Source organism: Pholis gunnellus (assembly GCF_910591455.1).
Source record: "Pholis gunnellus genome assembly, chromosome: 1".
Taxonomy (NCBI): Eukaryota; Metazoa; Chordata; class Actinopteri; order Perciformes; family Pholidae; genus Pholis; species Pholis gunnellus.
Window position 1 is genome coordinate 26,926,392 of NC_136528.1, and position 22,823 is coordinate 26,949,214.

Sequence of the window (22,823 nt, forward strand, 5' to 3'; positions counted from 1 at the left end):
ACGTATTAAAAACTGGAAAGAAAATGACTTTGATGACCACAAATGGAGGCCATGGTTAACTTTGGTAGATTATTAATGTGGGATTGTGATTCATAGTTACAGTAGATATAATGTAGACATTATAAACCAGGCTACCGCATCTTTGTCCAGACTCCTCAAACATGTATACTACTTACTTTATAAATACAAATAAAAAACTTTAAATGAAACCTTGAATCCAGTTCAAAAATATACAAACAACATTTGCCTTGGAAGAGTTTATTTGTTGCAGTTTTCAGAACATTCCTCAGCATTTCGTAACATTACAATTCCACAAAAACAGCACTAAAAACATGTCTGTGATAGGTTACTATAGATCCTTGTCCCCAGCGTTGTTCTTTCAAAAGCTAACTGTTGTGGAAAAAAAGAGGTAGCATTTGACATAAAGTGTCCAACAATGACAACAGCCATAGGATGTAAAATTAAGACGTTACGGTACGGAGCTTATATGATTATTTTCACATGTTGCGGGTGTTACAGTATAAAAAGGTGTTTTTTATGTCTAAAGCACCTGCCAGTACTGACTGATTCTATAATAAAATGTGTCCATATGCCTTGTCATAACCAGTTTCGATAAGGGATGTTTGGCATTTTGGAAAATATCGGAGTCATATTTTTGCTTCAGCTGCTCCTCAACTGCCAACAAATGGAAGAAAGGAGAGAACCACGGCAAAAAAGGCGGAAACAACCAGGATGTCTCGTAGCAATCGACTGAGGGGGGAGCTGTGAGATTTTCTCCCATGGCCTCTGCTTCTGAACCATTGTACGACCTCATCCAGGTTGTACTCCTGGGGCTCATAACCGAGCTCCGCCTTAGCTTTTGCCATACTGAAGTAGTGCGTCACGCCGGTCTTATACACCTCTGTGCGTGTCAGCAGCGGCTGGAAGTTATAGAAGGGCCCGATGAGGTGGTGGATCATTTCTGTGAGAAAGGCAACAAAGTAGATGAGAGAGACAGGAAGGCACAGTTTGGGGTAAGGATAGCCCAAGCCCTCTACCAGAGGCCTGAAGAATTCAAAATTGTTGACAGGCCTTCCGTCTGAGATGAAGTAGGCCTGGCCAGCAGAGCGGTGCTGCTTCTCTGAGGCCAGCGCCTCAGCGGCGAGCTTGTGCGCCGACACCAGGTTGTCCACGTGGACGAACTCCACCAGGCTGCCGGGGTCACCGTAAACAAACCTGAAGATCCCCTTCTCTATGTAGCCAACTATCCTGGGCAGGTGCCTCTGCTCGCCAGGCCCGTAGATTCCTGCCGGACGCAGCGCGCAGCATCTCAGCACCCCGGAGCCGTCCTTCAGTGCCGTGCCGTCGGCTTTCAGCACTGCCATCTCCGCCAGCGACTTGGTTCTGGAGTAGTGGTCGGGGTGAAGATGGAGAGGTAGATAAGGGAGGCTCTCGTCCCCGTTCTCTATCACTTGGCCTCCGAACACCACGTTGAAGGTGCTGGTGTAAACCAGCCTGGGCACTCCGTGCTCCACGCAAGCCCTCAGGACGTTCTCTGTGCCTTGAACGTTCACCGCCTCGATCAGATGGCGGTTCAGCTGCTCTCTGCCGGACATGCCATAGGAGGCGACGTGGAACACGCAGTCCGCGCCAGCGACGGCCTCCTCAACTTGCGCATACTCACGTATATCTCCTTGAACAAACATAAAGTCCTCTGGCACGTCTTGCTTTGGAGGAACTGTGTCAAACAGAATGATCTTGGCTCCTTGTCCGTGCAGGGAGCATGCCAGGCTGCAGGGGAAAACAAGTTATTAAATATGAATTCATCGCTGCATGAAACTCACTTTTACTGAATACAATGACAAACAAAATACCACAATGCATGTATTTCTAATGTTAAATCTGCCAGGGGTCTGTGGGAGTCATAGGTCCAGTGTAACTGAGATAACTGGTGCGATACCGCCACTTTGTGGCGGCAAAGCAGCGTTACAGCACAGGGCAACTTTGAAAGCCTTGCTGAGGGTTAACTGACTGTGAATGTGCACAGTCACTTCGTTGACTTGAGTAATAAACAATAATGATATTGTTCTTACCGATAACCAAAATAGCCACATCCCCCAGTGATCAAAAACGTGTCTGCGCGTGCACTTTCCATTGCAGGTGGACGAATCTGTGAGTTTGTAAAAGAGAGAATTAGGCAGAATACAGAATACAAAAAGAAGTGCACACAACGGAATCCTCATGTCAAAACTACACTGTGGCCCCAGTAATAGACACACACACACAACAGGAAAAAGAAGCCACTACATTGACATTACCTAACCTGTAGTCTGTGCTGACCTTCTTTGTAACTGTTGTACAATTGTACCTTTCATGTAATAAGCTAACATAACGCACCACGCTTACTTTCTATAGTGAGTACTTCAGAATGCCATGCAGACAGTGAGATAAATCCACAGCCTGTATTCTCTATGCGAGTTAAGTTCACGCAACGAAGGCTTTTCGCTGTCGGTACTAACCTCAAACTATACTGGGTAGAAAACGAGGAAATGTCCGCTGAGAATCACTCGTTCAAAAACTCTACTATAGCACCGGCGAGAAAGCCACGGCGCTCACGCGCACTTCCGTGGTCCGTGCTGTACGTGCTTTTCGTTACGTAACTTACGCAAAAACCGTAGTTTTCGTCAAGCGCTCGTACAGAGAGGCAGAATAACACAGGGAGTAGGACAGTGTAGCGATGTAGTGATTGGAAACTGATTTTATTTTTCAATCCACAGTTATCAAAATGATGATAAAACATAATGAAACCTTGGAATTGTCGAATATGCGTATGATTTTATTGCATGAGCGTTCTAATGTTCGCCACTACGCTTTTATTTTGAAAGTCATAGTCGGATGTCTGCCAGCAAAAACTTCAAAAACTTCTGGTATAAAGGTGGAGATATTTCCCAAAAAGTTTCAAATGATTCCAAATAACTGCAATGACTGATCAGCAACAACAGCAACCTTCCGCCGAAGGTTTAGGTAAGAGTGTTTTTAAGTCTGCTCTAGGGTGATTCAACATGGATCACTCTAATAACGGTTTGGGGTAAATGAGTTCCGGTTAAAGTGGGATTTATTTCTGGAAGAGGCTACATTTGGCTTTCATTTCTTAAGAAAATAGCCAGGTGTCACTTCCTCTAAGCGTTTCACCTCCTTGCTCAAATACTCGTAAGAACAATAAACATAGATTAACAGCTATCGTGACTCGTATTTCACCTTCGTTTTCAGATTACTTTGTGTTTGTATTTTCGAGGGTATATCCCTTTTACTGAAAAAGATGACAAAAGTGGATGTAGTTTTGCGTTGCGCATCTCTGCAGTTTCCATTTGCTGATCCAGCTGATTTTCATTTTTGTGAGATTTGGACATAACAGCAGCAGGGGCCAGATGTTTCCCACATTTACAAATCAGTTTGCTAACAGACAACTTGATCAAACTCTCATAATTGAGCAACATATAGTCAGAGATGGGCAAAAATACATCAAAATGTATTTTGATACAAAATACAAAATACCCCCAAATAAATGTATTACAACAAAATACAAAATACAAAATACTGGTGCCAGAAAATGTAACAAAATACATGTATTTTGTATTTAAAATATAGGAAATACTTTTTTCTAGATTTTCTGTTTTCTCACAATTTGGTATAGCAGAGCATTCAGGTTTGGGCTATAATGTACACAAAGCTCTGGTGAACCCCACAAAAAGGAAGAACAGTCACAGAATGTCAGTGTAACTAAGCAAAGCTATTGAAAGACAACAACTTGATTATGTATATATATATTTTTATTAATGGGACTTAACAGCCCATAAACTTTGGCTTTGTATCAACAAGAAAATATTCATCACATATGACATACAAGATCCCAATCTCTCTCTTCCTATAGCTAGTGTTAGTGAAAGAGGACACAGACTAGACTGAACTCAATAGACTTAAAATCAAACAAAGTATTTATTCTTAACAGGAGTATTCTGACGCAGCAGATCGATACGAGCTCGGACCTAAATCAAAACTATCTGTGACAGCAAAGAAAAAGGCGCTCCCCAAGGGAGAACACAAAACTATATAGTCCTTAAGGGCATTTTTGTGATTGGTTGACTATTGTTGGAGGCGGCTCTTGGTTTAAACTTTCTGAGAGCCTCATTGGTGCACAGGACGTCCGTCCCTACCGGCACCCGGATGGCTGCTCCAGCGATGAGTCAGATCAGTGTGTGTGTGTGTGTTTGAGAGTGAGTTCTGAGGCCAAGGTCGCTTAACTGCTTCTTTGTTGAAACTGTTATTTTGTACCAAGCAGTGGCAAGACCGGGAGTACCTGGTTTCTGCTATTGGTCAGTTAACGATGGGCCTCTGCGTGGGTGAGAATCACTGCAGCCTCACTCTGTGACTTACACTTAAAGACATATTATGATTACTGCACATAGCATATGGTTTAAGCTTCACTACATGTGTTTACGAATACATAGCAGTGTTTACAAATATATAGCATATTTGTTAAGCTTATTCTTAATGTGTTTACACTAGCTACTCGACTGATAAGTTAACTTGCTAAACACTGGCTATGCACTAGCCTAGACAGCATGCTAGCGTTATTAGCATGTTAGCATCGATCGCTAGCTTGATATTATAGCCATCACCATGTATATACAATAATAGGCTATGTAGCCAGACCCAGACATAAATTATACATCAAGCTAGTTGACATCTGTCACACTCAGATACAAGATTTAACTTGACAGACAATCCGTTGAACTTGAAGATCTGAAGACTGAACTCGTGAACTGTTTTTTGATTCGTGGAGAAAGTATTTTGAGTATTTTAAATACAGAATTACTCCACTCTAAAGTATTTTGTTACAAATTACGTTAGATTTTTAATCTGCCCTATCAAATACAAATTACAAAATACTCAAAAGTAATTGAAATACGTATTTCAAATACAAGTAATAGAAATACTGCCCATCTCTGCTAATAACGCTAGCATGCTGTCTAGGCTAGTGCATAGCCAGTGTTTAGCAACTTAACTTATCAGTCGAGTAGCTAGTGTAAACACATTAAGAATAAGCTTAACAAATATGCTATATATTTGTAGACACTGCTATATATTTGTAAACACTGCTATGTATTCGTAAACACATTTAGTGAAGCTTAAACCATATGCTATGTGCAGTAATCATAATATGTCTTTAAGTGTAAGTCACAGAGTGAGGCTGCAGTGATTCTCACCCACGCAGAGGCCCATCGTTAACTGACCAATAGCAGAAACCAGGTACTCCCGGTCTTGCCACTGCTTGGTACAAAATAACAGTTTCAACAAAGAAGCAGTTAAGCGACCTTGGCCTCAGAACGCACTCTCAAACACACACACACACACTGATCTGACTCATCGCTGGAGCGGCTATCCGGGTGCCGGTAGGGACGGACGTCCTGTGCACCAATGAGGCTCTCAGAAAGTTTAAACCAAGAGCCGCCTCCAACAATAGTCAACCAATCACAAAAATGCCCTTAAGGACTATATAGTTTTGTGTTCTCCCTTGGGGAGCGCCTTTTTCTTTGCTGTCACAGATAGTTTTGATTTAGGTCCGAGCTCGTATCGATCTGCTGCGTCAGAATACTCCTGTTAAGAATAAATACTTTGTTTGATTTTAAGTCTATTGAGTTCAGTCTAGTCTGTGTCCTCTTTCACTAACACTAGCTATAGGAAGAGGGAGATTGGGATCTTGTATGTCATATGTGATGAATATTTTCTTGTTGATACAAAGCCAAAGTTTATGGGCTGTTAAGTCCCATTAATAAAAATATATATATACATAATCAAGTTGTTGTCTTTCAATAGCTTTGCTTAGTTACACTGACATTCTGTGACTGTTCTTCCTTTTTGTGGGGTTCACCAGAGCTTTGTGTACATTATAGCCCAAACCTGAATGCTCTGCTATACCAAATTGTGAGAAAACAGAAAATCTAGAAAAAAGTATTTCCTATATTTTAAATACAAAATACATGTATTTTGTTACATTTTCTGGCACCAGTATTTTGTATTTTGTATTTTGTTGTAATACATTTATTTGGGGGTATTTTGTATTTTGTATCAAAATACATTTTGATGTATTTTTGCCCATCTCTGGTTATTAGCATGTTAGCATCGATCGCTAGCTTGATATTATAGCCATCACCATGTATATACAATAATAGGCTATGTAGCCAGACCCAGACATAAGTTATACATCAAGCTAGTTGACATCTGTCACACTCAGATACAATATTTAACTTGACAGACAATCCGTTGAACTTGAAGATCTGAAGACTGAACTCGTGAACTGTTTTTTGATTCGTGGAGAAAGCATTTTGAGTATTTTAAATACAGAATTACTCCACTCTAAAGTATTTTGTTACAAATTACGTTAGATTTTTAATCTGCCCTATCAAATACAAATTACAAAATACTCAAAAGTAATTGAAATACGTATTTCAAATACAAGTAATAGAAATACTGCCCATCTCTGCATATAGTCTACTTTTTCAAAAATGATACAGTGGTAAGAGTGTGTTGTGTTTTATCAAGACATACATTTAATTTTAAATAGTTTAGCTAAGTTTGTTCAGAAGTAGGTTATGTCATGGTGCACGGTGTCAAAAGCCTTGTTAATAACACCGCTTAAGATAACTTAAAGGATGGATCGTCCTATAAATATGCCTATTGGGAACATTGTTTACAAGTAGGCAATGACTAGTTGTCCTTGTTTTAAGCTTTAAGACAATAAAGATGACATTGCAACATTTAGTGCAACTGTGTTGGATGGATGGGACCTCTAAATGCGTCTGCATCATATGTTTATAAAGGGTTTAAGCTTCAACTACTGGCTTTATTTAGGAATAGGGGCTTTTTAGAAAGTGATATCATCTATTGTCTTTTTATTTTACAGGCAAGATGAGTTTGGAGGAATACTTCAAAAGAATTGGTTTCCACGGCCCTTTCGATAAACTGGATCTCGCAACACTGAAGTTGATCCACAAAAAGCACGTCATGTCAATTCCATTCGAAAACCTCAGCATGCACTGTGGTGAGAGGAACATCGTGGACCTTGAGGCCATTTTCAACAAGATTGTGAGGAACAACCGGGGAGGTTGGTGCCTTGAGAACAACTTCCTGTTTGGCTGGGTGCTGAGACAAATGGGCTACGACACTACGGCGCTGGGCTCCAGAGTTTTCAACAGTATCCTCAATGATTTTGCCCCCCTTGATTCTCATTACATCAACAAGGTTGTCATCGATGGGAAGGCTTATATAAACGATGTAAGCTATGGGGTCTCTTTCCAAGTGTGGGAGCCCCTGGAGCTCGTCTCTGGAAAGGACCAACCTCAGGCAGCGGGTGTCTTTCGCCTCCGAGACAAGGGGGACATCTGGGTGCTAGAGAAAACCGGTAGAAAGCCAGAGGTTCTCAATCCAGAGTTTGCCAAATCAAGTCTGGTGAACAGTGAGGAAACCAGTCAGATGTACTGCTTCTCCTTGGTGCCTCGTGAGGCCGAACATTTCTTTGAGATAAACAACAAACTCCAGACAGAGACTTCCCTGTTCACCAATAAGTCCATCTGCTCTTTGCAAACGCCAACAGGATTCAGAGCCCTGATTGGCTGGACCTACGGCGAGTCCACCTACAAACCCGACGAAGGAGTTGACGTCTTAGACATAAGAAACGTAACGGATGACGAGATAGAGCAAATTCTTTGTGAAAAGTTCAACATAAAGCTGCAGAACAAACTGCAGCCTGTCAACAACAAGTCCTACTTCACATTCTGAAATCCTACGCGTGCTGTTTTGAGATTCACCTGGAAAGATCTCACAACCTGTGTTGATTTCACGACCAACTATAGGTGTGCAGCTTGTTGAAGAATCATCTATTTGCAACATAACCAGTGCTTTGAATTTAATCTTTCGTACATTGAAAATTGTGCAATTGCATTCGGCCTGGAGAAAATGGAAGACGTGTTTTTGATTTCTTCTTCTGGTGTATGTGTAGGCGAAGTATCCTGAGTCAATGCAAGGAGCAGACACGTCGTCCTTAAGGAAAGTAATGATGACCAAATAAAAGTTATTTTAATAAATCTTCAAATCTACATAAAAACACAAATTATTGTTTTCCAAAAATGTCTATTTTTAAAACTTTCTTATACCAATGTACCCTGCTAAGCTTCAAGTTATATGATAATGTGTCGACCATTGTGCTTGGATGTCATCTGTACTCGGCGTACTCTATATATCCTCACCATGATTAAATATTATAATAGCACATACATTTTTCGAGTCTGAGCTTGTGGTTTTGTTTGCTGGAGCAGGGGTTGTTGTAGGAGTATTATCAGTTCTTAGCGTAGACCGTCTTGTCTTCTAGAGAAGGACCTAAACTGTGTCGTTCATCTGACTACATTTGTAGACGTTGTGCTGACAACTGATGGATGTGTCTTACTAAAATAACTGCAATCAACTTTACTTTTAAGCCCTTATTTTTTTTTTTAGCAGCTCACCGTCGGTTTTCATCACTGGACGTGGCCGCACAAACCCCTGCTCGGTTCATTGGGCTCCAACAATTTCTCTTTTGCACTTCATACACAAGTTCAAATGGGCTGACCCCAGTTGATTCATTGACAGAATCCCAGACGGCAGATAAGAAGAACTGCATGGCTACATACTTAGTGCCACCTCGAGTCAGAGGATGGTAGGCGCAGGACATCTGTTTGATTCCTATAGTTCATGCAGAACTTCCTGGAGCGATCCTGAAGTAAAAGAAGATCCAGGGTCACACTTAATGCAACTCTAGAAAAGAACTGCATCGGAGCCTCTGCCATCACCTTAGCTTTGATATTCCTGAAGCGTTCAGCCATGTGGATGAAAGATTACAAATGTTTAGTTTGTCGGAGTTAATAGTAGACGAAGACGGCAAATCATTAGCCACTCATTGAAAGAGTACACAACAGACTTCAGAAGTATTCAGAACTTCAAGCCCCTTTAGATTGGCTGTTCTGTACTAATTTAATATTTATAGTGACAAACCGAAGTTAGAAACATTACACATTTACAACTATCTGAGTACATTTGACCCGAAGACAAGACTTTGTATGATACACAATTAAAACTTGTGCATTTCACCATTCTGCACTGTTGTGTTTAACGACTATGGATGCCTACAAAATATGGCCAATTGGGAAGGAGCTTGATTCCTGTTCACAGGAATATTATTTAATTTCTTTGTTTATTTGTATTTACATGTAAGGTGAGACTTTGAGTCAATAATTATTTTATTGGTATGCAACTGTGGAGCAATACTTTCAGCACAGATTAACACGGGGCCCATTCAAATCGTTCACTTACACAAACACTGTCAGGTTTTACTGACTAGAGCTCAACTCCTAAAAGACATGAGATGTCCTTCCTTTGTGGCTCTGATGGACACACTGCATCCACAGATGACACCATTCTGACTGCTCAATCAATCTTTATTGAAGCTAAGGGTTAACACTTTTGCTGCATTTTTTTTTACGAAGCTGCAGAACAAACTGCAGCCCGTCACCAACAAATCATTTTACACATATCCTGTTTTTAAATTGACCTGACATTCTGTCACAACCTGTGTTTATTTCATGACCAACCAGCTAGGCAGTTTTCAAAAAGGAACAGTGCTTAACATCTTCTATACAATGTTAAAGTTGCTGTCTAATAATGGCTAATATATGTTCAAAATAAACAGTACTTGTCTTCTTCCATTTTGTTCATTGCCATGTTTGCAGGTCCAGAGTTGAAAAGTAATCGAGTACATCTAGATTGGATAATCAAGTATGTTTCAATGATATCAAGGCCAATTTACAGTTTGTAGGGAAAGCTAGAATAAAAATCAAGTTCTGAAACAAAGCAGTACGTACAGATGAGACTGAGAGTAATCTAATCTGTATCTAGAGGGATGGACAAGTGAAAATGTGGAGAGTATAAAGAATCGGCTCTTCATGAATATTGTTGCCTCGAAACACCATAAAGCAATGTCCATCGTGAAAGAACTTTGATGAATCCTTGCCCACACATACAAAAATCATATTCAATAATTCATCTAAATATCCAACATACTGAACTGTCAAGTTCATTTAAAACTACAGTAATAAATACATGTATTTGAACTGTATAATTGTACCTGCATTTTATTTTTTTTAAGCCAAATTGGGCCCATCTAATTATTATCTTCTTTCTTCTCAAACACTTTAGATTGTTAATGAGTCTATTCTTTTTTTACATTGTTTAGTTTTCTGTGTTATATTAGATGTTTTGTTACAAAAGAAAAGGGGTGAGGGCTTTCTGGTATTATGTAGACTGTACATTATTACTGAAGGAGCAGCGCCACCTAGAGTCCCTGGGCCTGTGTGCGTGCTCTGTTTGGGATCCTACGAGGAGTACCCTGCTGCTAGCACGCTCACAGCTAGCATGGAATCCACCTGCAAACCTACTCAAGCACCCAGAGGGAGAAGGCGGGACTTAGGCTCTTAGTTACGCCCCTGTATTTGGGTTACAACCAATCACGTTAGAGCTGTGGACACAGCCAATTTGGGTTGGCTTACGGCGCCCGTCCTTCCGCTGAGGAGAAGCAGGGCCGACACGCACTGGGTACTCCATCCAGGGCGCAGCCTCCGAGGCAGTTTCAGCACCAGCGATCGGGCGAAGCGGAGCGGAGCTGTCCACACATTCAGCACTTTGACGGCCAGGATATATCTTCTTCTTGGACACTCTGAGACAGCTTATTTAAGGATGGCGTTTAAATATGTCGGCCTTTTTGTCCTTTTCCAGCTTCTAGCCCTGAATGTAGTGAGCCAGATATCTGCCTTCCCCACACCTACAGCCTCAACGGATGGTGAGTTGGCCATCGCCTCTAACCGTGCGAGAGACATGCATTTTAGTCATCCTGTACTGTAAATCATTTTTGCAATAGGCTAATATGTTTAGAAATGTAGATATGCTATTTAAAACTGTTCTCGAGGAAGTCAGTGATTACAAAAGAAGATTTTAAAAACGCCACAAAGTGCAATAAGATCCTGCTGTTCAGCACACATGGTGCCTGAAATTAAAAGAGAGAAAACACTACAAGGTTATCTTGAACTTATTAGTATACTGATCTAATCATTAAAAAAACATCAGTTATATAGGAATATCTGCAGAGAAACTATATTTGTCTATTACACCCTGTACACCTTGTACAGTACAGGTAATTTAAATTTAAAGGGCTATTAGCCTATTTATATATATAAATATATTTACCATTTATCCTATTTTTATATCCTGTTTAGTATAGGGCTGCAACTAACGATAACCATGTTTATTAACGTGTCAATTGTTTTCTCGAGGAAGCAAATAGTTGTTGGGTCTATCTGGTGAAAAATGTCGATCAGTGTTTCTCAAAGCCACGATGACGTCCTCAAATGTCTTGTTTTGTCCACAACTCAAAAATATATTCAGTTAACTGTCACAGAGGAGTAACGAAACCACAAACTATTGTCATTTAAGAAGCTGTAATACGATCATTTCGCTTTGTTTTGTTCATCTATGAACCCGTCGACTAACAAAACAGCAGAGAGCAGTGCCTCTAAAGTTCAGCTGCAGCTCAGCAGTGACTGGTGCGTTCAACGACGCCTTCTCGCACGTTAGGGCCGCTTGTGGTCTATTTTCGCTGCAGTTTAATCTTTTTGTTTGATAATCCGATTAAGCCCTGCCTCTGCGGTGCATGGTGAGTTGGGAGCTCAGAAACGATCCCATAAGTCTGGAAGACACAACTGTATTTAAATGACAAGAAGAAGAAAAAAAAGTGACACCTTTTAGAGAACTACATTATCTTATTAGAGTTCTGTTAAAAAGCAGATGTATGCGCAATTCACATTTGTGACCGAAGAAATCTGAGTCTGCTTAAAAGTTTTAAGTTATTGCATGTTTTTTTTGTTGTTGTTGCAGATAAAACTGTGTACAATAGACAGCTGACAGAAGAAAGACCACTACAAGAGCAGGTAAGCTCTCTTTCGCCATGCCTCACAGCTAATTTTATCATCCAATATCCGGCCAACTGGGCTTTACGGTCACTTGTCAAACAACCAAGGTATTAGCCTAGCAAACATTAATAATCAGAGCTTATATCCTGCGTGGAAATTATTTGTGTAATGTTCGTCATTTCCCCAGATTGCTGAGGCGGACAGCGTGAAGGCTGCAGTACAGTCAGCGGGTAAGAGGAAACCTTACTGCCAATCAATTAATGCCGGGTTCATGTTGCAGCACTTCACATTCATGTGAGAGGAGTTCATCTTCCCCACTTGTATGTCTCCAGTTTGATCATTCCGTCCCTGCTGTCTTTCAGAGAGCAAGCGTCCCACGGCCTCCAAGGACGCCGAGTCAGAGCAGGACCTCGACGACTTCACTGTGCTGAAGTCGCTGGCCGACGGCCAGAAATCAAAGGAGACCACTGAGGTGCCCCCCGAGAAGGAGGACCAGTACGTTCCAGATGAATCAGACTCGACCAAGAGCCGCCGTCTGGCTGAGGACTACGACTCCACCAAGAACGGGATGGACTACGGCAAGTACCAGGGTACGCACACCTGTCACCGCTGTCTGTCCCTGACAGGCCGCCGGGCAGACATTTTAAGAACGAGTAGGCAGAGGAAACACATGTGTGTGTGTGTGATGGGGATGAGCAGAGACAGAGAGAAAGAGTCAAAGACAGGACACGTGCATGTGAGAGAGAAAGATTATCCTCTCCCAATAGTCACAGCAGTTGTGAAAGCTTATGGCGGGCTTCTGTACCAGCTTCTTCTCTTTTCACAGGAGACTTTTAAATACATGTAGACACCGACCATTTCACTCAAAATCCAATCATTTGCTGGTATCTGCATAGATTTTGAGCCTCAATAGATTTCATCAGATCAGCACACATTTCACCGTGTACGCATGTAATTTGATCTAATCATCAGCATAAAGCAGAGTCTCTGAGGCGAGGTGACTCAGACACAAAGTGCTGAGTGCTACACATCATCGATTCATGCGGTTCGGCCCGGCAATAACAAGCAGCTCGTCAGGTTACGCTACATCTAAATTTGGCAAGTGCAGGCGGGATTTAATTCCTTATTTCCTGGAGTGAGACAGAAATAGGTAAAGCTCAACACTGCCGATTCAACTCGCCGATACGGGCAAACAGTATTCCGGCACTGCTTATTTTTGTTTTGCGTGGACGTTGGGAAGCAGCTGGGACTGTTATGTAAGAGTCAAGCTGTAGCAAATGGCACATTTCTTATTCAGTAACGCAGATATAGAGAAGTTAAATATTAGGAGAGGAGAGGGTGAATTATTTATTCCTTGTTCATTTCTACGGTACAATAGAGAGACAGAGAAGAAGATGGAATAAAGTAGAGAGTAGAAAAGGGAGAAAGCTAAATATATTCAACAATATATTGAGGAATATCATCTGATTAATAATTAAAGCATGAAACACCTGCTTTACACCCACACACAGCTATTAGAAAGTTACAAATTATAACATATGTGTCATCTCCTCTCAGATGACCCAGAAAGCTTCCGCCAGGTCGACGGCACCCCGCTGACAGCAGAAGACATTGTCCAGAAGATTGCAAACAAGATCTACGAGGAGGACGACAGAGGGGTGTTCGACAGGATCGTCTCGAAACTGCTCAAACTGGGGCTGGTAGGTTGCGAGTTTGTATGCCGTTCGATTTGACACAGCGCGTAGCGTGACATGTAATCAACAGGAGCTCTCGATCTCTCTCTGTGAATTGTGCTCAGTCGCTCCCTGAGATGGTTCTCTCGGTGACAGCAATCAATAGTGACACTTAGAGGTTCATGGTCGGTGCACTCTGTTCTGTTTTAACACGTCTTACGGCACATTTGTTATGACACATTTGTCTGTCTCTTTGTTTTCCCCCCCCCCCCTCTGTAGATCACTGACAGTCAGGCAGATACTTTAGAGTACCAGGTGGCCGAGGCTCTCCAAGACCTCATCACCAAAAACGCCAGGAACAACGAGATTGAGGACGTTGACAGCAATGACCAGGAAACCAGGGGAGAGCAGGACGTCCAGGACTCAGACGCCGACAAGGTAAAAACCTGTGAATAAGTGATAGTGACAATGAGAGCGATAACAATCAGGATGACGACAGTAACAACCAAAACTTCTGGCATCCCCAGGACACGTGGGAGCCACCCAGGCGCCGGTACAACGAGGACAAGGAGGACAAGGAGGACGAGGAAGAAAACGACGACGCGGTCGAGGATGAGGTGGACAGGGAAGCAGAAGAAGAAGGGGGCGACAAGGCCACCGGGACCTGGGACAAAGACACGGAGGAGGGCAACGAGGTGGGCCCCGAAGACGGGCTCCAGGATCTGCAGTACTTCCCCAACTTCTACCGTCTGCTCAAGAGCCTCGACTCAGGTAAAGACGAGAACTCCGGGACAGTTTAGAAATCAGCGTTTCACAGCATCCCAAGATAGCAGTTCTTGTTGTCAAAGCGATATTGTTCTCAAAGGATGAGCCCATGCTTGTTTTGTCCTCCTAACTAATTATTTACAATCCCATCTTCATGACCCCCACGGTCAAACGCCATGTGGTAACATTAACGCCGCGGTGGCCAATTAGCATGAATAAAACACTGATGCCAGATGTGTTCTCCGGTTTGCTGTTGCAGATCAAGATGCTCAGGAGAGAGAGACATTGATCACCATCATGAAGACGCTGATCGACTTCGTGAAGATGATGGTGAAGTACGGCACCATCACGCCGGAGGAGGGCGTGTCCTATCTGGGTAAGGCATAGCACAATACCAGCACCGTTTGTCGATAGCCTGGTGCAGTTCAGTGCCATAAAAAGGCTATCCCATAAAAAGTCCCATAAAAAGTTCCATAATAGCTAACCATGATTTAAGATTATTTTAAACAAATGATTGTATCTCACCTATATTGTGTTATTGTTTTACAAAATGATGTTGTCTGAAGTAGTTATTCTTAGCAAATGTTAACTAAACTAACAAAAAATAGGGTTTTGTTTTACACTTGCGAGGAGTTTTGCCCATGAAACGCATCACAGTAGACCACAGCTGATTGCTTTCAACCATCTTATTTTCTGGGATTTTGCATACATTTTCCCAAACACATTATATATTCATATACATATATTAATGATAATGCAATATTGATTCCAATCATCCTTATCAGCCTTATGTATGTATGTGTGGCTTACATGTGCATGAACGATCTAAAATCTAAGCTTCTATCCGTCCATTGCATTAGCCGATTCGTGCGCATGCATTTCTCTGTCTGTGTGTTTATATATGTGCCTTTTCCTCGTCTTCCAAGTGCGTTGAGCCGAGCTAATGTTCCTTATCAGCCGGTGCGGTGGAGTGTGAAGCCTGCACTGACAGATTAGTCTCAGGGGTGCCCTATATGACCAGGCTTGTTTTTATGGCTGGCCATCACATCAGTAATAATTGGTAAATCCAGCCACCTGTATGGGACAGCTGTCATCTCTCTATGTGAGCCTCAGGAAACCCAAGCCCCAACATCTCTCTCTCTCTCTCTCAAATGACACTCAGTCATACGTTAAAAAAAACATTATACATGGGAGAGGATTAAAGTCAACTCGGCATACGCGGTCTCATCTAGGGCAGCAAGATTATTGTCATGATCGGCTCATGTGTCAATTGTTCAAAAAAACAGAAATATGTTTGATTTACATTTATACAAAACATAGAAAAGCAGCCAATCCTTATAATTGAGAAGCTTAAAAAAAAGAATGTTTGACATTTTTGTTTGAACAATGACTCAATAACTGTTGGCCAATGAATTTGTGAACTATTTCTTTCACCACTCGTCTTAACGCAGATGAGAAATATAATTTGCAGCTAATTAGAACGACTCTTGTGCATATATGCCACTATCAGAGCTGTGATCAACTCTTATAACTAAGGCTGACGTCATACGGATTAATCAGTACCCTTTCAGATGACCCTCCCAGCGGAACAAATGACCACTGCTGACGTTACACACTAGCGTAAGACAGAGACGGGTTCCCTAGGCAACCCCTCTGGCTTTGTGTCGTGTAGGTTGTGAGGAGATAATAGGACGGAACAGGCCTCAAGACAGATAGAGGGAAAGAGAGATAGGGAGTGAGAGTGGCGGAGGAAGAAAGATGGCGTGTTTGTGTGGGCAGAGGGACAGAATGGAACGATGGGCTTCCTCTGTGCTACAGGTGGGAGGAGGCGGCTTGAATGCACAAAGGGAGATGCTTAGATAATAAGAAATGAAAAAGAAGCTCGAGTGAACGCAGATGAGAGGGGACATTTCAACGGTTCCTCAGTTACGGCTCTAAAATCAAGCCTTCCTGTTTTTTCCTGCCTCTTTATTGTCCTTGTGTCGTAATATCCAAATCTCTAATAACCTCTTCTTTACCAAAATCTCCCACCCCGCCAAAAAAGTTTTGTTTTAATTCTGAATATTAACTTCTTCTTAGGAAATGCTAAATTGATAAGCTAGGGTTTATCAATTTAGCATTTATAAGCCCTAGCATACATAGAAATGTAACAAATGGTTTGTAACACACAATAATGTAGTTACAAGCAGATATAAGTGTCATGTGAGGCTGGTGCACGAACAGACAATGAATGATAATATAGTGAAACACTGTTGTGTTGATACAAGATATGTCTTTATAGGAGAAATTGCTGGCAAATGGTGTGCATTGATACATAACCTTGTCGCTGCTCATAAAGCATGTGTTAGTGCCTATATGGTGCGTCTAAATGCTAAACAGGGGGACTCAAAGTAAAGTGTGAGCAGAACTTGATGTAAAGGATGAAATTCCAGCTGATCTCTGGGATATGTGTATCCCAAGAACATCTGCTTCCTCGGTTTTTGAGCATAATGTTTACCGCTTTGTTAATCCAGAGAGGATCAGTTGACACTTAACTGCAGTCTCTGTCGGCCATATGATCTGTTTTTGTTATTCCCAGGCTGATTTGGGGTCTTTTGTATTCTCTAATCTTGTTCGGAAAGCTTAAGCCACCGTAACATTTGTGGTAACACACACCAATGACAAATTAACTAACTCCCAAAATACATGCGCAACCTGAATTGCAACCTGTGTTCAATGAATAACAACATTATTGAAAATGATGGTGGAGAAGAACAAGACTTTCTACTATGACTATCGTCATACTCTTGAACCTTCATTTTATTCAATGATTAAACCCTTTTCTAATGTTAATTACCCTCTGAGTCACGCAGGAACAGCGTGGCACTTTGAAACGGTTAAGAGCTTTTCATTCATTAGCCGTAGAGTGAACTGACGTCACAATGCTAATCAAACCTTAAGTAAATGTTTGCCCCGTTTCATCCACCTGCAGAGAACCTGGATGCTATGATCGCCATGCAGACCAAGAACAAGCTGGGCAAGGCTCTCGGGCTTCCTGACTTCACTGGACCCAACGGTAAACAGCCTCACAAGTTATCCTCCAATCAAGTCAAACATCAATAAAATCATGTCATTTGATTCGACATGGTCAGATGTTAGTTATATTATTAGTTAGTATATTAGGCTCTGTGAAGCTTCATAGGCTTTATTGGCACATTTTTTGTGTTCTATAGTTTATATATAGTAAAATATAGTTTGATTGAATTATTGAATTAACAGAAACACGTTCGGTTCCCCTCAAGTGTTTTCAAACTTTTAAGTTTCACAAACTATCCTAGAAAGATGTGGGACAAAACTTCCAAGCAGATTTTGGGAGGTTAAATTGACCTTCAAAGGAATAGTTTGGCATTAGAGGAAATATATGCTGGTTTGCTCACTGGCAGAGAGTTAGATGAGAACATCAATACCCCTCTCAAAATTATAAATGTAAGGCTACTGCCAGTTAGCTTAACTTAGCATAATAACTGTAAACGGGCTAACAGCTTGCCTGACTCAGTCAGAAGATAAGAAAATCCACCTCTCAGCATCTCTAAAGGCAAAAAAAATAAATCACATCTTGTTTGTTTAATTATTATAAAAAAAACAAAAATGTACAATTGATTCTGAAAAAGTTGAACTATTGCTACAAGCATCTCTATCAGCAACTGGGCAACACGATGTAATGCTCCGTGTACTGTTTGTTTGCTGCAGGAAAGAATTTGGACGAGGAAGACAACACCAAGGCGGAGGCCGCCAAGATGCAGAAGGCGTATGAGAACCTGAAAGACTCAACCAAGGAGGAGCAGCCATCAACTGAGACCAGTCAGTCCACACTACCCAATCCTGATGACCAGAGGAAACATTAATAGCTTTTTGTTTAGTAGTTTGATAATTTGATAAAAATAATTTGATACAGTTTTGCCCCTCAAAAATGATAAACTATGTGCCTTGTAAATTGGATAACTAATTTTTTTTGCCATTAAGATTATATTGTTTCTTTTGTGTCAAATGTCCCAAATAAATGCAGAGTTCTCAAATATAGCAGATTCCCACCACATCGGTTCTTCCCTCTACCACAGTGAAATGTCTCCAGAATGAGTTTGAACGTAGCGGCCGAGAGCATTCCAGACCTTTGTTTTGACTCAGCAGGGCTGACAGGAAGTGAACAGCACTGTGTAGTCGAGGCCAATCATAGTTAAGTCCCTGAACTAGGCCAGTCCAATAACACTCACAGGAAGGCTTGTCACAGCTGCCATTATTCTCTGTCCCTGCACACTGTACTGTACACGCTCATCAATGTAATCCTCAGGCACGCACACACGCAAGCGTGCATGAAGAAGAAAATCAAAACAGACGATAGAGCAGGATTACCACCAGGACATTCGTTTCAGCAGGAAATGACATGAATCCTGCGCAATGTCAACTAAACTCTGTGGTATCTGTGCTGGTTTGAGTTGCATAATATGATGGGGAAATTAGGGGCATGCATTATAATCCAACTATAATCTGTGTTGAAGCAGTAGTCGGATTTTGATTGGTTCTTAATATCCATTTAAATCCCAAACTGTAGATATCATACACCTATCGCAGCTACCACTTTTCTACATTGAGTGGGTCTTTTTTGGACCTGAGCCATTAAAAATGTCTTATTATACTGCTGTCAGTGTCCTCCCATTGCTACAGACATGTAAAAGTTAAACCATAACTTCTTGCTTATGAAAATGTTGTGGTGTAAATAATTGATAAGTCAAAGATAGAACTGTCCTACTCTTCTTCTGAGTAAATGTGTTACAGAAGTAGTAAAAGGAAATCCACATATTTACTATTTTCTAATACATAAAAGAGGAAGATTTTCATGTCTCATCTTCTTCATTTTTCTCCATCTCCCACCAGATCAGCCTGGCAAGTCAGAGACGTATCTGGAGGCCATCAGGAAGAACATCGAGTGGTTGAAGAAACACAACAAAGAAGAGGGCAAAGATGGTGAGACACACACTCCAATCTTTGCTGAGTTTTAAAGAGCCAGACCCAGAAAACATCCTGATTTGTAAACCCTCGTCCCCTCACTAAACTGTGCTGGGTCACAGACACGTCTGAGGCCACGCACTCAAGTACAGTCTCTTTTGTTTGCCTCAATTTGCAAGTAAAATGAGACTGGGAAACCAGGAATGATGCTTCACTCAAGATCCAATGAATATGGATAATTGTTGATGAGTCCGTCCTAATTACTCGCGATGCTGCTTTCTCGTTCGGAGACAAATGTCTATTCATTTCATTCCCTTTTTTCCGGTTCCTCAATATTTGTGTGTGCAGTTGAGCATGTGTGTAAAAGGAGATGTAGTCGTGGGTTTTGAACCTGGTTCACGATTAGCACTAGTTTCACAACAACTCAAAGAAAAAGCCATGAAGAGACCACCAACTCTTTGTCATCAATGCCCATGTCTATGGATTTATAGAGTTGGTGAGTGTGCCTCCCCCCCATCCTGTAACTGTCAGCATTCATAACGACGCAGCATGTGACCCAGAAAACGCACCAGTCTGCAGAGCTGTGAAAACTGTGCACTCGTCTGCTGTTTGGCTCTCCACGCTGTAAAACTGATGCCAAGTGGTGCTTAATTAAGCAGCAGAGAATGAAATGTTAATGATATTCATTCGTCCACTGTTGATCATCTCGGACGAAAAAAACCTAAAAACTCTCAGTGAGATTTAAATGTACTGCTGACGTTCAGTGGCCTGCTCTAATCTGAGCCGATCGATAAGTGATTCAGCCACTGGTGAGTCAGAGAAACAATCAAAAGACAGAGAGGCAAACAAAGTTTGACCTAAATTCTTGAACCCCCGAAGATGGAGCTGCAGAGGCCGGAGCAGCAGGGAAGTTTTGTTCAGCGCTCGTCTCCAACCAGGCTCTATATAGGACACTTCATTAGCATTCTGGTGCGTGGTGAGTGGTTGTCTGGGACAACAGGGGCGTCCCCGCCTGCCCCTCAGTGATCTGGGCAGAGGAGATGAACAGATAGCAGACAAGCTCACACTGAACACACACACACACACACACACACACACACACACACTGAGTCAAAATGTGGCCCCCTCAAGATCACCTAATTTTTCCGTAGTGGCACTCAGCAGCTCAAATGATACACTGCGCTGTACCACATTAAACCTCATTCTTCTTCTCTCATTATTTCTCTCTCTCTCTCTCTCTCTCTACGGAGAACGTACAGCTGGAGGACAACAAAAGCCTTTTCAACCAAAAAGCAGTGTCATAGTAACAGAGTGGACGACGGGCAATTTACTGTGTTTACTCTATACCAGAAGCACGCATTAGGACAATCTCAGCAGACTCTCTCTGTGTGTCTGTGTCAATACATGTGTGTGTGTGTGTGTGTGTGTGTGTTTACGCCCACACACCACACAGATTAGCCAGAGGAGCAGACGGACACAGAGTCGACATCCTGGCTTTGGCTCTCGGCTCCTCACAGCAAAGATTGAGAGAAGCGGCGCGCTGCGTCTCTAATCACATTCAGCTAATCCCTCGCACACGTCACGTTGGTCGTCCGCAGGGCAACTGTGTCTCGAGGCAGCGCAATACATTGCTGCTGTTAGGAATGTCATTAGGAGGATGTTGTGTGACTCCTCGGCTGTCCGTCCTTCTGCCCCCCCCGTTATTTGGACAAGTCAGTTAGAGCAGGGAGAAGTGGTGCAGCAGCTGTTTGCCTTCTTTGTGAGACTCATTTGTGACCATGATGGATGATACAGAGGTAGGTTGTGTTCATCTCTAAATATAACCCCATCCTGCTGCGGCCTTATGGTGCTATGACAAGGACTTGTCGAGAGCAAGGTTGTTTACCTGACCTATTTCTTTAGTGTTTGAGTGAGTTTGTTGGAAACTGATCACATTAAATTTGAATCGCATACTTCAAATCATTTCATTGTTGGAGGTACAACTTGGCAATTACGTTCCACACCATGATCTTTCGACCTACTTCTTATGTATGTGGTATCTTCTCGACCCCAGACAAATATGCTTACTCTGACCTTAATCCCCCTTGATAATGAACTACCGCACCAGATTATGGCTTGTTTGGGTGCCCCGTCTTAAGAAGTTTAATGTCTGATCTATCCTGCCAACCATCGTGGCCTCATGATCTTCCTTTTTGAATCTCAGAATATAAACCCATCCTTTGTTTCTGCCTCTCTGTCCAGATTACGACCTGTCCAAGCTGAAGGGCTTCATGGACCAGCAGGTTGACTCCTACATTCAGAAGGGCATCATCGCCAAGGATGAGGGCGACACCATCAAGAGGATCTACAGCAGCCTGTAACGCCGACACCCATCACCCATCCTCTAACCGACCCTTTGGCCTACAACACGGGACTGAATCTGACATTAACATCTCAAACAAAACCCTGACTACTTACAGTTATTTCCCATGGCATGGTAAAGTATGTACTGTGTATTCATAACTACCTGCTCAGGGGAACTTGTTAACCCTCCAAGACATTCCCAAAATGTAACAAGAGAATAGATTTAATAAAACGATCAACAAAACAGTAAACCGATTCTTCACAGCTACATACGATTATATTTGCACGCCAAGATGGCAGAGTAATAATCCCTAGAATATTATTGAGAGAGAAATCAAAGTATTTTATGTAACCACCTCACATGTCCAACCAACGCTAGCATTTACTCCAACCTGACTCCTGTGCGACATGAATGTTATGAGAGTACGATGCCATAGCTACATCATCTACCGTTTCCAATATAATTTTTGCAACAAAATGCACATATATCAAAGTGTACTCATTCAGTGTAACCTGTCTTAGCCTATTATATTTCCTTTTCCCAGTGTATATGTAATCTACGTAATCTTGCTTTTTATTTTATTTTAATATTTGTTCTTTGTGCATCATGTCAGTGATCTACGTACTCCTGTTTGGTTCTGCTGTAATTCTCCTGGGAGCCCACTAGGGTTGTAGTGGGTTTGTACCATCAATGCTCTCTGCAGGTCTCTCTTGAGTTCAACATTTCCATCTCTGTAGAGCCTCAAGATAAGTATTTTTAAATGTAAATATTTGTGATTTTTTCCTAAAGTTTGAAAGCAATTAAAACTTTGCCTTTTCTTTACCTGTGTACTTAAATGTGACAGCAAAGCAGCACTGGGGGAAAAAAAAACCATCAGCAATAATTGACATCCACATGCTCACATGAACCTGCATTGACATGAAAACACACGAGAGCTTCATGTTTGGTTCAATTACACATTTATTCTCTCCAAATAAAACCAATACATTTAAAAGTACAATAAAACAGCTGTAACGGACAGTTCTC

The 22,823-nt window shown here is 41.8% G+C and overlaps 3 protein-coding genes across 4 annotated transcripts; 2 read left to right on the forward strand and 1 right to left on the reverse strand.

Annotated features, from left to right (window-relative positions):
- Nucleotides 1-273: 273 nt before the first annotated feature.
- Nucleotides 274-2,606, reverse strand: sdr42e1 (short chain dehydrogenase/reductase family 42E, member 1). 2 transcript variants are annotated; one of them, XM_079162852.1, is made up of 3 exons: nucleotides 2,499-2,606; nucleotides 2,073-2,149; nucleotides 274-1,770 (listed from the first exon to the last, which is right to left on the reverse strand). In XM_079162852.1, exons 2-3 carry the CDS (start codon nucleotides 2,132-2,134, stop codon nucleotides 672-674), a joined length of 1,161 nt encoding a protein of 386 aa, XP_079018978.1. In that variant the 5' UTR covers nucleotides 2,135-2,149; nucleotides 2,499-2,606; the 3' UTR covers nucleotides 274-671. The 2 variants fall into 2 exon arrangements, with proteins under 2 accessions (XP_079018978.1, XP_079018979.1); XM_079162853.1 differs by having other exon boundaries at nucleotides 2,386-2,505.
- A 305-nt stretch (nucleotides 2,607-2,911) lies between these two features.
- LOC306696507 (arylamine N-acetyltransferase, pineal gland isozyme NAT-10-like) lies at nucleotides 2,912-8,306 on the forward strand. Its single transcript, XM_079160146.1, has 2 exons — nucleotides 2,912-3,003; nucleotides 6,944-8,306. Exons 1-2 carry the CDS (start codon nucleotides 2,961-2,963, stop codon nucleotides 7,816-7,818), a joined length of 918 nt encoding a protein of 305 aa, XP_079016272.1. The 5' UTR covers nucleotides 2,912-2,960; the 3' UTR covers nucleotides 7,819-8,306.
- A 2,407-nt stretch (nucleotides 8,307-10,713) lies between these two features.
- Nucleotides 10,714-22,534, forward strand: scg3 (secretogranin III). Its single transcript, XM_079169556.1, has 12 exons — nucleotides 10,714-10,906; nucleotides 11,998-12,050; nucleotides 12,220-12,262; nucleotides 12,395-12,622; nucleotides 13,590-13,732; nucleotides 13,985-14,143; nucleotides 14,233-14,476; nucleotides 14,730-14,846; nucleotides 17,442-17,525; nucleotides 18,200-18,310; nucleotides 19,382-19,471; nucleotides 21,695-22,534. Exons 1-12 carry the CDS (start codon nucleotides 10,804-10,806, stop codon nucleotides 21,811-21,813), a joined length of 1,494 nt encoding a protein of 497 aa, XP_079025682.1. The 5' UTR covers nucleotides 10,714-10,803; the 3' UTR covers nucleotides 21,814-22,534.
- The last annotated feature ends 289 nt before the right edge of the window (nucleotides 22,535-22,823 follow it).